General features: G+C 40.5%; 1 protein-coding gene across 3 annotated transcripts in view; it reads left to right on the forward strand.

Moving 5' to 3' along the window:
- The window catches only part of GUCY2F (guanylate cyclase 2F, retinal), a 115,540-nt gene that overhangs the window by 90,188 nt on the left and 10,854 nt on the right, over positions 1–14,498 (forward strand). Inside the window, exons 17-19 of one of the 3 annotated variants that reach the window (XM_012451709.2) lie at positions 4,319–4,413; positions 10,377–10,465; positions 10,559–10,647. In XM_012451709.2, the coding sequence (XP_012307132.1) occupies positions 4,319–4,413; positions 10,377–10,465; positions 10,559–10,646 (272 nt within the window). In that variant the 3' untranslated portion in view covers position 10,647. Of the gene's footprint in view, positions 1–1,026; positions 1,333–4,318; positions 4,414–10,376; positions 10,466–10,558; positions 10,648–14,498 lie in introns of those variants that run through there. The other 2 variants (XM_012451710.2, XM_012451711.2) reach the window with 2 other exon arrangements.

Here is a 14,498-nt window from a genome sequence, read left to right on the forward strand (position 1 = left end):
CTGAACATGTACTTGTTCTAGAAATGAACCTGTAGCTTAGTGATACTGAAACAGCCAGTCAATTTGAAAAAAACAACTAAAATAATATTTTGGGTAAAGAAAAAAATTGGCTGGGCTTGTGGGTTTGTGGGAGTCATGTTGAGAAAAGAACTACAGAAGGGACTGACATTCTCCATTTTCAACTAGTGTGTGTAGACACACTGAAGCCAGCTGCCTCCCAGTTGGCTGCTGTTTGCTGTTGCAGTCCCCTTTTTGAACCAATTAGGACCCCAGTAGTTCTGGCTTCATCAAATAGCCCTCTAGAACTTAGCTAGAAATAATTCCTCAATCCAAGGAACCTGGAATTCTGAAATAATTTATTGCAACTTCCCTGTATATAAATCCCTTAGCTTCTATCAAAATACACATAGTATCAGAGATACTATTTATTCTCTGCTTCTTTGGGAAGAAAACTATACAAACCATATGCCATTTGTCTGTTGTTTGTAAGATGCTGGCTCAACTGTTTCTTGGTTATTTACTGCCACTACAGAATCACAATGTGCCTTTTGCTTCTATCATGGTTGAGCAAAGCATTTTTAATGCTATTATAGGAAAAACATAGAGAATTACATTAAATTCTATGTGCGGTTTTCATGGATTTTACACCAAAAGAAGGGAAAAAGCCACTTAAGCCCTTAGAAGCTTTGGCTCTGGCAAGACAAGTTCTTCCAAAACTTCAGCAATATACTCAAACTAGTCCCTGATGTTATGGTGGCCTGTATCACAGTGGGTGGTGCCCTGTCTGACCCCACTCCCCATCATTCATGTGTAGAAACAGGCTTACACAATGGGTCCAGTCTTAGTCAATCTAGCCTGTGCAGCCATGATTAAGGAGGCAGTATGGAACTTAGAAGCTGTTGTCAGAATAAATTTTCTGACATCTGGTAAAGTCTTCAAACTCCTTAGATATGGCAGAGGCCATGGAAGTAGTCATCCAGGAATTGCTGCATGAATATGACTTTGCATATGACTTTGCTCTTGAAGTGCAACCCAAGATGAAGTGAAATTGATCATGGAACTGCAATGCAGATTTGGCACTGTACCCTGGACTGATGTAAGCTTGTAGAAGGCTGAAGTCATATTCTGATCTGAACCAGGCAAAACTCCACACATTTCACATTGGAAATACAAAGTTGAGAGCAGAAATTGAATTTTGAGATTTAGACAGCACCTTGTCCAATGATCAGCTAGGAAGAAGAAAATGTAGTGAATCACTCACAGCAAGTCTTTATTAAGCACTGACTGTGCAAGGAAGTTATCGTGAAGCATACAAAGAAGTGCACACACGTTATCTCTGTGCTAAAGGAGCTGGTTTATGTACTTTTCTAAAAGCTAATGACTGTAACCCAAATATGACATTAAATTCTACAATGAATGGAGATCTGTAGAGAGGTAGCCTCTCCTCACATTGGATATGAAATCAGGACATGTCACATGTCTACTAATTTAAAAATTATTTCATAAATATCTCCTTTGTGCTCATTTGAAACCACTGAGACTCTGGAATGGAAGTGACTTGTGATCCAGCTCTGGAGTGATTCTCCTTACCATAAAAGTGAATGGTGGCTGGAATGAGCTATCTCTCTTTTAAGTTGTGTGTTCCCTACCATCAGGATTACTCTACTGAAAGGCTCCCTGAAGACCAGATGCTTGTGGGATGCACACATAGGACTGGCTAGGAATATACTGGCTGGGCATGTGTATTTTAGAAAGAGTACAACCCTTTTAGAGTAAGGGCTTTGGGTGACCATGAGTTAATGAGGAAGACAGAAACAAACAACAGTACTGAGCTATCAAGAGAAAGAAAGTCATTGTAAGTATACACAGAAGAGACTTCTTGCAGTTCTCTCCAGCCATTCCTTCCTACTCAGGTTGTAATCAGCATTAAAAAAAAAAAGATTTTCTCAAGCATATGTGAAAATTAGTCTTGGACTTTATTTAAGACTCAACCTCAACAAGCTCTCACTTCATAGGGTGACAGTTTTTAGAAAGGTCAAGGATCTCACCTGAGTTAATAAGTGATTATTCTTCATCAAATAATCACTCTTAGGTTCTAAATAGAATTTTAACATGGTAGTTCCCCATGTAGATCTCTTATTCCAGATTGAGATCATTGGTTGGAAAATAGGACAATCATGTGTATACACAGCTAGGTGCCTTCACCCAAAGGTCACCTATAAATGTACAGTATTCACAAAATATTTGTTGAAAGAGTTCTTGGGATATTTCTCATTGATGTTTTATTTTTAAGTACAGTAATATTGAGATATAGTTGTAATAATGCATATGGAAAAGACATCCTTTAGCCTCTTAAGATATGTAAAAAACACCTTAAACTTCATATGGAACCAAAAGAGAGCCCGCATAGCCAAGTCAATTCTAAGCAAAAAGAACAAAGCTGGAGGCATCACACTACCTGACTTCACACTATACTACAAGGCTACAGTAATCAAAACAGCATGGTACTGGTACCAAAACAGAGACATAGACCAATGGAACAGAACAGAGGCCTTGGAAGCAACACCACACATCTACAACCATCTGATCTTTTATGAACCTGACAAAAATAAGCAATGGGGAAAGGATTCCCTGTTTAATAAATGGTGTTGGGAAAACTGGCTAGCCATGTGCAGAAAGCAGAAACTGGACCCCTTCCTGACACCTTACACTAAAATTAACTCCAGATGGATTAAAGACTTAAACATAAGACCTAACACCATAAAAACCCTAGAAGAAAATCTAGGCAAAACCATTCAGGACATAGGCATAGGCAAGGACTTCATGACTAAAACACCGAAACCTTGGCAATAAAAGCCAGAATAGACAAATGGGACCTAATCAAACTCCAGAGCTTCTGCACAGCAAAAGAAACAGTCATTAGAGTGAATTGGCAACCAACAGAATGGGAAAAAAGTTTTTGCAATCTACAAATCTGACAAAGGGCTAATATCCAGAATCTACAAAGAACTAAAACAGATTTACAAGAAAAAAACAAACAAGCCCATTCAAAAGTGGGCAAAGGATATGAACAGACACTTTACAAAAGAAGACATATATGAGGCCAACAGACATATGAAAAAATGCTCATCATCACTGGTCATTGGAGAAATGCAAATCAAAACTACGTTGAGATACCATCTCATGCCAGTTAGAATGGCGATCATTAAAAAATCTGGAGACAACAGATGCTGGAGAGGATGTGGAGAAATAGGAACACTTTTACACTGTTGGCGGGAGTGTAAATTAGTTCAACCATTGTGGAAGACAGTGTGGTGATTCCTCAAGGACCTAGAAATAGAAATTCCATTTGACCCAGCAATCCCATCATTGGGTATATATCCAAAGGATTATAAATCGTTCTACTATAAGGACACATGCACATGAATGTTCATTGCAGCACTGTTTACAATAGCAAAGACTTGGAACCAACCCAAGTGCCCACTGATGATAGACTGGATAGGGAAAATGTGGCACATATACACCATGGAATACTATGCAGACATAAAAAACGATGAGTTTGTGTCCTTTGTAGGGACATGGATGAACCTGGAAACCATCATTCCCAGCAAACTGACACAAGAACAGAAAATCAAACACCATATGTTCTCACTCATAGGCGGGTGTTGAACAAAGAGAACACATGGACACAGGGAGGGGAGCATCACACACTGGGGTCTGTCAGGGGGAAATAGGGGAGGGACAGGCAGGGGGTGGGGAGTTGGGGAAAGATAGCATGGGGAGAAATGCCAGGTATAGGTGATGCGGAGGAAGGCAGCAAATCACGCTGCCATGTGTGTACCTATGCAACAATCTTGCATATTCTTCACATGTACCCCAAAACCTAAAATGCAATTTAAAAAAAATTTTAAAAAAAAGATACGTAAAGCGTAAGAGTTCAGCCATAGCAGCAGCCTGTGAAATAAGCTGCTGAAGTCAAACTTTCTTCAAATGAGGTCACGTTTCAGCTGAGAGCACAGTGGATGCTGGTTCCTCCATCTCAACCTTTGAGTTAAATTAGCACCTTTCTATTGCATGGCCTTTCATCTGAGATTGTTTCTAGGAGGCTGATAGGTGCTACAATGAATGCCTTATTTGGTCCTGGTGAGGAAAGCCATCACTCCCCATCCTCCTCCTGTGAAACCCTAAGTAAACCTCTCTCAGGACATTGCTAATGGTCCAGTTCATTTACAAGTGAAGACATTTATTACATTGATATTTTCTCTTTAATTTTACCAATGAGAAAGGAGCCAAAATCATGTATCCTTTTGTTTTACAGCTTATCGCATTCATGTCAGTCTCAGCACTGTTACAATTCTTCGAAATCTGAGTGAGGGCTATGAAGTGGAGCTTCGAGGAAGAACAGAGCTCAAGGTATAAGGTCATTTTACTTTTTGAGCCAGATTACTTGGAAACACCTACTTCTGGAGAGGTCATGGTCTGTTGAAAGAGTTTACCTGGGAGTCTGAGACTCAGAGCTACAATTTGGGCAGAATCTTCAGCCCCATTTGGGGTTCCCAAAAGATTGTTCTATTTCACCTCAGTTTTCTTTTCTTTAAAATATGGGCATAGTGGGGAGGGATACTGAGATTCCTTCTGCATTTTTCAGAATGTAAGTTATATCTTTCTCTCTTAAAGAATTTTAAGAGAGAAATAAATGAATTTGCATAGAATTTGGCTTTCCAATGAGCTGCACTACTATTCACATTTTCAAACCTACATTTTTTTCCACTCTTTGGCAGTGCAAGACGTTGTTCAATAAGCCACAGTATTTGTGAGTTTGGATTTTCTACTCAATTTTTCAGTGACCACCCTTCCTGGGTGGAAGGCACCCATTGGCACACTATTTATAGAGCGACTTTTTCTTTCCCTAAGAAACCAGGAGGAACAAAGTCAGTTTATATGACAGGCAAACATTTTGTAGCACCTTTTTCCCTGTTAGAGTTGTTATTTGACCTGAGATACAGGATTAGGATAATTTTAGTTTTCTTTTCTTTTTTTCTTTCTTTCTTTTTTTTGCCATTTCCACTACATTCTATTTATTTATTTCTGAATGACCCAAAGACCACAGGCTGACCCAGTTGTAAGATACCTCAGTTGTCTAATAATCTGACTCCCTCATTTTCAGATGAGGAACCAAGGCCCAGAGAGGTGAAGTAGTTTGAGCAAGGTCACACAGCCAACTAATAGCAGAATCAGGTCAAGACTCAGAAAGTCTGACTTCCTTTTTAGTGATCTTTTCACGACACCATGCTGGTTGAAGATGATTTTCTTAGTGATTACTGTTGTGCAAAGCAAGAGCAGGGCACTAAGCGATACACAATTAGCTTCTGACTTCAGCATTCCTTTTCTAAGTGGTGGCAAGTTACATGTAGCTAGAGTTTAGACATTAAAGTTTGGAAGGTCTAATTATAGTTGATAACTTCCTCTTATGGCTAGTCGTAGTTTTTTCCTTCCAATAGGTTGTTAGTATCCTCCAGTAGGTTGGATGACTCACTTACAAGGAGACAGAAACTCCTTTCCCATCTCTTGCAGAGAACTTAGACAGTGAAACGATGGGGACAGGGATATTACCTGAGCAACGAATCTAATTGTCCAAAACTTTTGTGATCCCTCTATACATTCTGTCGTTTTTCAGCAGAGAAGACCTTTTCCTCTGTATCGCTGGGCAGAGATTCCTCATTTAAAAGCTTAAGAGTTACCACTTTTGAAACTGAAAAATGAAAATGTGTTCCTGCTCCTATGGTTTTTATTGTCCCACAAATTCAATTCAGGAGCACTCACATCTTTGGGTGTTTCAAGTATAAAACCAGGACTCACTTCAAAAGTGCCCTTTGCAGCGTCATGGTTTCCCCAACCCCAGGGAATTTGGAAACATTTTGCAGAAAGTTGGAAGAAAAGCCTTTCCCTGATGCCACGTTGGGCCTGGGTTATTGTGGTGGCAGGGTCCTTATGAGGAGGAGATATTAAGAGGGAAGAGAAGAGGGAGCCTCAGAGGAAAGGAAGGGGCAATGAGAAGAAGGAAGAGGACAGGAAGTAAGGCCCAAGGAAAAGTCAGGAGAGGAGGAGAGATCCTTTCTATGTCTGTACCCTCTACCTCCCCCCGAGAAGTAGGTGTTGCACATTGCATCATAGTGGCTGAGGGACATGCAGTTTCTGGTCCACTGGAGACATGCAATATACCCCCAATAAGACCATGTCACCAGCATACTTCAGAAATTCTGATTCAACATTTTCACTCCTCATCTACTCTGTGCTACTGGAAGCAAGAGTTGCTCCAGTACATGGGGCAGAAAGATCACATTTGATGGCGAGCCAGGTGTGATTTCACTGTTGATGGATAGAAATGTCTTTTCCTTCCAGCTGGCTGATGCTTGAAATTCCTCCATTACAGCCTTTTCTCTTGGGCTCAAGGTTTGTATCCAGTAAGAACATTTTTCCCTCCATCCCATCTCCTTCACTGGGGTGATGGCACTTTACATTGTTTCCCTTAGTCAAATAAAAAACATGAATTAATTGGGTGAGAGAGGAGAACATAGGCAGTTGATTAATTGACTGGGTTGAGGTTACAAAGAAAGAGACTGAAGTGAAGAAGCTGAAGTAGCTGTGGGAGGACTCATTTAGAGATGAGAAGCTTGGCCTCTTGGGTCCACTGCCCATTGCCCACTTCAACCTCCTCTTGTAGTATATTGGCAACAAATTATCAATGCCTAACTGGCCAGTTCTGCTTTTACAATATTTCTCTCCTGATGTGCTAGTGATATTACTGTATTACCTCTTCTCATACGTGAATCCTGTTTCAGTCACTGTTTTCTTGACAAGTATGGAGCTCCTTACAGAGATTTTTGTATATATTTAGGCTTATCAGCTGTATTTACCAGAAACTTTTAGGTAGATTTACATTCTGGGGAGACTTTTTCAAATGATTGCTCTTCAGTCAGTTTATGTTATTGTTGCCAGAGGCGGACATTTAAAAAATATTTCGTAATTTTTTATTGTAAACTGACAATTTATAATTATATATTTTATGGGGTACAAAGTAATGTTATGATTTACTAATATAATGTGGAATAATTCAATCTAACTAGTTAACATATCCATCACCTCAAATACTTAAAGTTTTACTTTGTGGTGAGAACATCTGAAATGTATTTGCTTAGTGATTTTGAGATGTACAGTATTGTTTAACTATATTCACCATGATATGCAATAGAGCTGAAAAAATCACACATATTCCTCCTGACTGAACAGATTTTGTGTTCTTACACCATCGCCTCTTCATTTCACCCACTTTTGGCTTCTGTAACCACCATTCTACCCTGTGCTTCTATGAGTTCAATTGTTTTAGATTCTACATATAAGTGAAAACATGTAGTATTTGCCTTTCTGTGCCTGGCTTATTTCACTGTGCAAATATTCTTCAATTCCATTCACATTGTCATAAGTGATAGAATTTCTTTCTTTTTAAAGGCTGAATAGTATTCCATTGTGTATATATACAACATTTTGTTATCCATTCATCTGTTGATAAACACTTAGGTTGATTCCAGTACTTGGCTATTGTACCTAGTGCTGCAATGAACATAGGAGTGCAGATATCTTTTTGAGAAACTGATTCCAATACTTTGAGTAAATACCCGGAAGTGGAATTGCTAAATCATATTGTATTTCTACTTTAACTTTGGAGGAATCTCCATGCTGTTTTCCATAATGGCTGTACTAATTTACATTCTAGAGGTGGACACTTTCTGAACTTGTCTTTGAATTCTGGGATTAAACAATATTTGGTTCTCAGGCTCCTAAGCGTTAGTATTTATTTTATTTTCCCCAGTCTTTTCCACTCATACCCAAACCCCTAGCTACACACACAAGCAGTTGTGTGTGCATATGAGCACACACATGCACACACACCAGCAAATGAAATAGGAAATAGTGAGATTGTATTGACAGATCCATGAATGTCAGAAAGTTTGGACTCAAATTCTTGCCCCATCACTGACTTAATGTCTGACGTGAGACAAATAATTTTATTCTCCCTCCATGCTTTTGTTTGTCCACATAGAGGGCTCATCTGATTTGTGGTTATCAGGAAGCTCATTGATCTCACACACTTCGAATTTCCCAATAGTTAGTTTTTGGCCTCTAGATCTGCCTTTTGTCTCCAGTATGTTGGAGAAGCTTTGTGGTATGGAAGGAAGAGCATTTAAAATTTGTAGTCTAGTAGAGCTGGGTTCAAGTCCCAGCTGTACCTGCTTATTAAGAAGTCATTTAATCTCCAGGAACCTCAGTGCCCCCATTCACAGAATGAGATTAATAATCAACCTACATTTTAGATTTTTGTGAGGATTAAATAAGACAGAAGATACCAAAATATCTTATAAGCGTCTTGGCAAAGTAAGATGCTATTATTTGGGGGATCTCTGGGACTGCTTAAGAGTTAATATTGGGTCAAAGAGTTTGCTTCAGGCTTTAGTTGTTGCCTTACTTGTTTTCCTTCTTTCTCTCCCTTTAGCAAAATTGTGGAAGTCAGGCAGTTAAACAGAGAGCTAGGATTCAAATAATTCTTTTGGATGGGCTCCAAAACCTCAGAGAGCCCCTGCATACTCTTTGATTTGGAAGCTTGCCTGAGTCCATAACACTTCCATCCTCTTTTGCAACCATTAGTTTTGGCATCCCAGTGTGTCTCAAGACCCATCCAAATCTCTGGAAAATCCTGGCATCTACAAAGCTCCTTCGGGGATTGGCATGCTCTCCTGATAGCCTCTAAATCTCAAGACAAACAGTCAAATATGGCTGAGGGTGGGGGGCCCTTGAGTTTCAACTTTAATAGTATGTTTTTACAAAATGAGATCTAATGGCACCTTGAGTATTCCAAGTGCACAAGGGTTGAGAGTTCTAATTAATGAAACAGTCTTATTATTTACAGGGCAACTCTCTGTATAAGACACTGCACTAGGTTCTGTGTAAAAAGAAAAAAACTTTGGAACCAGAGGAGTCGGGCTTAGTGTGTTTAGAACCTAAAACATGGCCTAATGGTTGTGTTTAACTGTACTGTGAGCCCCTTAAGAACAGAGCCATCTCTGTATTCCCAGTTCTAGTATAGGAGGAGTGGAATAAATGCAAGAATGAGTGATGGAATATATTTTCAAGTTGTTTACCTCTTCTGAAAACAGAGTGGGCTCAAATATTTCAATTATTTGAATAATTTGAGGCTTAGGGAGAATCTGCTGCCAGTTAATGGAGGTTGGACTATAGTGGTATACTCTTTCTACTTGCCTCATAGAAGGCTTGTTTAAGCCTTGAATCAAATATTTGCAAAATGCTTTGAGATTCTCAAATTAAATGTGTTAATTATTATGGTTGTTGTCATTATTATTAAGGGATAAATATATGTGATATAAAATAGAAAACAGTGGATTTAATATTTAAAGGGGGCAAATCTAATTGGAGTTTTTAAGTTAAACAATTTAGAACTGCTCCAAATGAGAGCTGCTGAGAGTGAGACCATATTTCAGATTAATGAATTGAAAACACATCCCATTACTTTTCTCGGTCTTGGTAAACACATTTTTTTCTTATGGATTAGAGGAAATGAGAGAACAGATGAAAGAGAATGGAAAGGAGAGAGAAGCATACTGAGAGGAAGGTTTATTGAAAAGAGAGGAAGGCAAAACAGAGGCAGAAAATTCGGCTCTTCTGAGCTCATCACTCAGGTCCTGGGGTGACTAACTTGAGTTTATACTCCTTTACGCTTCTCAGACCTATGGTTCTTGTCAACTAAGTAACTGAGCTATAGATGGAGGCCAACTTGGGGCCTTGCCCTACCTGTAAGAGTCCCTTGGCTGGAAGAAAAGAACACTGCAGAAATGTAGACCTCTCAAAACAGCCAGGATAATTTAGGCTTAAAATTTAACAGGCTGTTTTCCATTTTTCCTCTCTTTTTGGGTTTTGTGAGAGCCACTGAATGACAGGGTAAGGAGGTACGTAGAATCTGAATATATGCACTCTAGATACAAAAGACCATGCCATGGCTAATGCCAAAAGATCAGGGCACAAATGGTAAACAAAAGCTTTAATTGAGCATCCAGACATTTGGTTACTGTGAAGCCAAACATCCACACATTCCCAATGATGAAGCTGTATAGTGGCAGTAGACAAAACATCTGGATGACAGCTTGATATGGTGTTCACTTTTCATTTGGCTGTTCTGGTATAGCCTCATAGGGAGGAAGACTCCAGAGTGTGGTGAGGCAATTTCTGAGCCAACCTGAATTCTTGCATCCTTTTGGAAAATCGATTATTACATGCTTAAGATTTTCATGTTTTCTATTAATAAGGGCAAAGGCACAGAGGAGACATTCTGGCTGATTGGGAAAAAAGGCTTCACAAAGCCCCTTCCTGTGCCCCCGCCAGTGGGCAAAGATGGGTAAGTGGAGTTCACATTTAACTGGAGTCTTCCTATGCCATACTCTGCCACACTCTCTTCACTACCTATTTTGATGTCTCCCCTGCCCTACAGGCAAGTGGGCCATGGCCTGCAACCAGTGGAGATTGCAGCCTTCCAAAGAAGAAAAGCAGAAAGGCAGTTGGTGAGAAACAAGACATAAGGTAATGGCCAGGAGGAAAACAGAGCACAGCAGCTTGCCAGATTTTCAAATCTGGGGTTTCCTTTGGCATGTATGCCAGTGTCAGCCTACACTCTGTTGGCATAGTGTGATGGAGCTGGAGAATTTCCAAGCTCTACTAAAATGGGTGAAAACCTTGTTGTGTGGAGGCCTGCTGCAGAGTGAGCTGCACCTGAGGGAAATTGTCTGCCCTGGCCTGAGTGAGACCCTTGCCTCTTGCCCTGATAATATATTTGAATGTTGACAAGTCTGGCCTTGCTCTCTAGTTATCAGGCAGGCATACCTGTCTCTTTTATTGATGAGCACCTGGGCCACATGGTGAGCCACATCAGGTCTTCAGAAACTTACATCTGTCTAGGCAATAGAAATAGGACCACCTGCTATTCCTGGGATCTTTTGGCAAGACCATCTTGGAGGGTATGTTTATGTCATTTCCTCCAGAGGCACTGCCTGATCCCTTTCAAGGTTGGCCTTGCCAACCAAAATAAGAGTGACTACTCTTTGACTGCCTGGTTTGTATTCAGGACAATTTCTCCCATCCTTCCTCCACTCCTAGGATAGTATAATTCTGAAGCAGCAGCAACCACCTAATTGTCAAGAATTCTCTCCACATACTTAGCCATATTTATCTCTGAGGAATTCATTGTGTTCTTGGGCTCTTCTCAGTGTCTCTTCTTTATTGTGCTTGCTTTTTTTTTTCTTTTTTAAAATATTGCTTTCTTATTCTCTCTTCAATGGAAACTTTGACCTGGAATCACTTTGCTCCCTCCACATCTCTTTGGAAATCACAAGATTCTAAGGTAAACATTAAGGCATCTCCACATACTCCTGCTCCCTTGTTCTCTAACATGTCCCAGAATAATCACATTTCAAGCAGCAACTACCAAAGACATCCACATACTTTCATATTCTCCTACTGGCCTCTGATGACTTTGTCGATTTTCTTTGTGACTGTTTCTGTCCTAAGGAAACCCCATTACATTTTCATTTCTGCAACAATGACAGGTACGCTGAACTAGTCATAAACATTTATGCATCAAAAAGACTTCTGTATTAAGTATGTGGCTCTTCTGCAGCCTCCTGCATCACCCTCTGACTCCCTGACACCTAGGGCCAGGATTTGTTCTGCAGTCTTCCAGTTTCCAGAAACATTCTTTCCTGTGAGTAGGGAAACACAGGAACAACCTCTGACACAGACAGAAACACACACAGATCCAGACACATACTCTCTAGCCTCTCTCTCTCTCTGTCTCTCTCTGTCTCTCTGTCTCTCTCTCTCTCTCTCTCTCTCTCTCTCTCTCTCTCTGCAGGAAAGGAAAGTGTTTGGAAGCTCTTGAAGGATTTATCCCTTTGGAAGGGTAGTGTGGCCCTGTAGGCACTGTACAAGAACCCATACATTCCTAAGAATGCGTTGGAGATTGCAGCAGAAAATACTGCAACTGACTTACGATCATTGGCTGTGTGCTTGGTAGTGCTTTCCTGACATGCAGATGAATGTTGCTTAGGTCATTTGTAAATTCACTCATCTAGACCTTCTTGACAGAGGGCCAGCTTCTGTGTACTGTAGATATATGGAGCAGATTGAAACCACTGGCTCAAGAGAGGATTCTACCTCTGGTCCTGGCCTTGTTAACACATGTGCTTCAATCAGCATGTTAATTGACCACATGGCCTTGGTGGCCTATATAAATCACAAAAATCCCCAAGAAAGTCACCCCTGACATATTTCACAAGGCTTGTCCTAAATCCAAGCACTTCTATGTTGCTGTTACTTGCTACCACCATTTATTCCAGAATGTTTCCAACTTTCCGTGAATTTACAGGCTGACACTTACTGGGATAGACGCAACATACAAAAGACCTATGATAACTATGAATGCCACTGACCTTCTGCTACCATCATGAGAGAAACTTGAAACATTTAAGAGAGCCCTGTGAGGTCATATAGGGAGGAAGAACGGGAGCATATGGGGTCGCAGCTTTGGTGAATTGGTTACAGGGGCTGCCTCTCAAGCAGGGCCCTTCTTTTCACTTGGTAACTCTTATCTTGTGTCCCCAAATATCCACTGCTTCTCAAACCTGACTTTTGTATCATCTGGTTGCTTTCCATAAAATTTCAGCAACTGGGGTTAATTTTGGGCTGACAAGCCCCTCTTTTAATCATAGATGTGCTTTTTTGAGGGTGAGAAGCAATCACCCATATCATAATGAAGGTGAACTGAGCTAGCTGTTCAGGAGGACTTGGCAGTTTCATTTTGATTAGGACAAGGAGAAATGGGGAAGTTGGCAGTTTTGAAGAATGGAGGGTAACAGTGGCAGGCTTGGGAAAACACAAAAGCAGTGGATCCCCGGGAAACAGGAGAAGGGTGCAAACAAGTATGAAGGTAGAAAAGTTAGCTTAGATTCCACCTCTTTCATTTTTTATTTTATTTTTTTATTGCATTTTAGGTTTTGGGGTACATGTGAAAAACATGAAAGGTTGTTGCATAGGTGCATACGCGGCAGTGTGATTTGCTGCCTTCCTCCCCTTCACCTATATCTGGCATTTCTCCCCATGCTATCTCTCCCCAACTCCCCACCCCCCACTGTCCTCCCGACTCCACCCCAACAGACCCCAGTGTGTGACACTCCCCTCCCTGTGTCCATGTGTTCTCCTTGTTCAACACCCACCTATGAGTGAGAACATGTGGTGTTTGATTTTGTGTTCTTGTGTCAGTTTGCTGAGAATGATGGTTTCCAGGTTCATCCATGTCCCTACAAAGGACGTGAACTCATCGTTTTTGATGGCTGCATAATATTCCATGGTGTATATGTGCCACATTTTTCCTGTCCAGTCTATCATCGATGGGCATTTGGGTTGGTTCCAGGTCTTTGCTATTGTAAACTGTGCTGCAATGAACATTCGTGTGCATGTGTCCTTATAGTAGAATGATTTATAATCCTTTGGATATATACCCAGTAATGGGATTGCTGGGTCAAATGGAATTTCTATTTCTAGGTCCTTGAGGAATCGCCACACTGTCTTCCACACTGGTTGAACTAATTTACACTCCCACCAACAGTGTAAAAGTGTTCCTATTTCTCCACATCCTCTCCAGCATCTGTTGTCTCCAGATTTTTTAATGATTGCCGTTCTAACTGGCGTGAGATGGTATCTCAATATAGTTTTGATTTGCATTTCTCTGATGACCAGTGATGATGAGCATTTTTTCATATGCTTGTTGGCCTCATGTATGTCTTCTTTTGTAAAGTATCTGTTCATATCCTTTGCCCATTTTTGAATGGGCTTGTTTGTTTTTTTCTTGTAAATCTGTTTTAGTTCGTTGTAAATTCTGGATATCAGCCCTTTGTCAGATGGGTAGGCTGCAAAAATTTTTTCCCATTCTGTTGGTTGCCCATTCACTCTATTGACTGTTTCTTTCGCCGTGCAGAAGCTGTGGAGTTTGATTAGGTCCCATTTGTCTATTTTGGCTTTTGTTGCCAATGCTTTTGGTGTTTTGGTAATAAAGTCCTTGCCTACGCCTATGTCCTGAATGGTTTTGCCTAGGTTTCCTTCTAGGGTTTTTATGGTGTTAGTTCTTATATTTGAGTCTTTAATCCATCTGGAGTCAATTTTAGTGTAAGGTGTCAGGAAGGGGTCGAGTTTCTGCTTTCTGCATATGGCTAGCCAGTTTTCCCAACACCACTTACTGAACAGGGAATCCTTTCCCCATTGCTTGTTTTTATCAGGTTTGTCAAAGATCGGATGGTTGTAGATATGTTGTGTTGCCTCCGACGCCTCTGTTCTGTTCCATTGGTCTATATCTCTGTTTTGGTACCAGTACCATGCTGTTT

Source organism: Aotus nancymaae, unplaced genomic scaffold (assembly GCF_030222135.1).
Source record: "Aotus nancymaae isolate 86718 unplaced genomic scaffold, 86718_ANA_hifiasm-v0.15.2.pri h1tg000004l, whole genome shotgun sequence".
Classification (NCBI taxonomy): Eukaryota; Metazoa; Chordata; class Mammalia; order Primates; family Aotidae; genus Aotus; species Aotus nancymaae.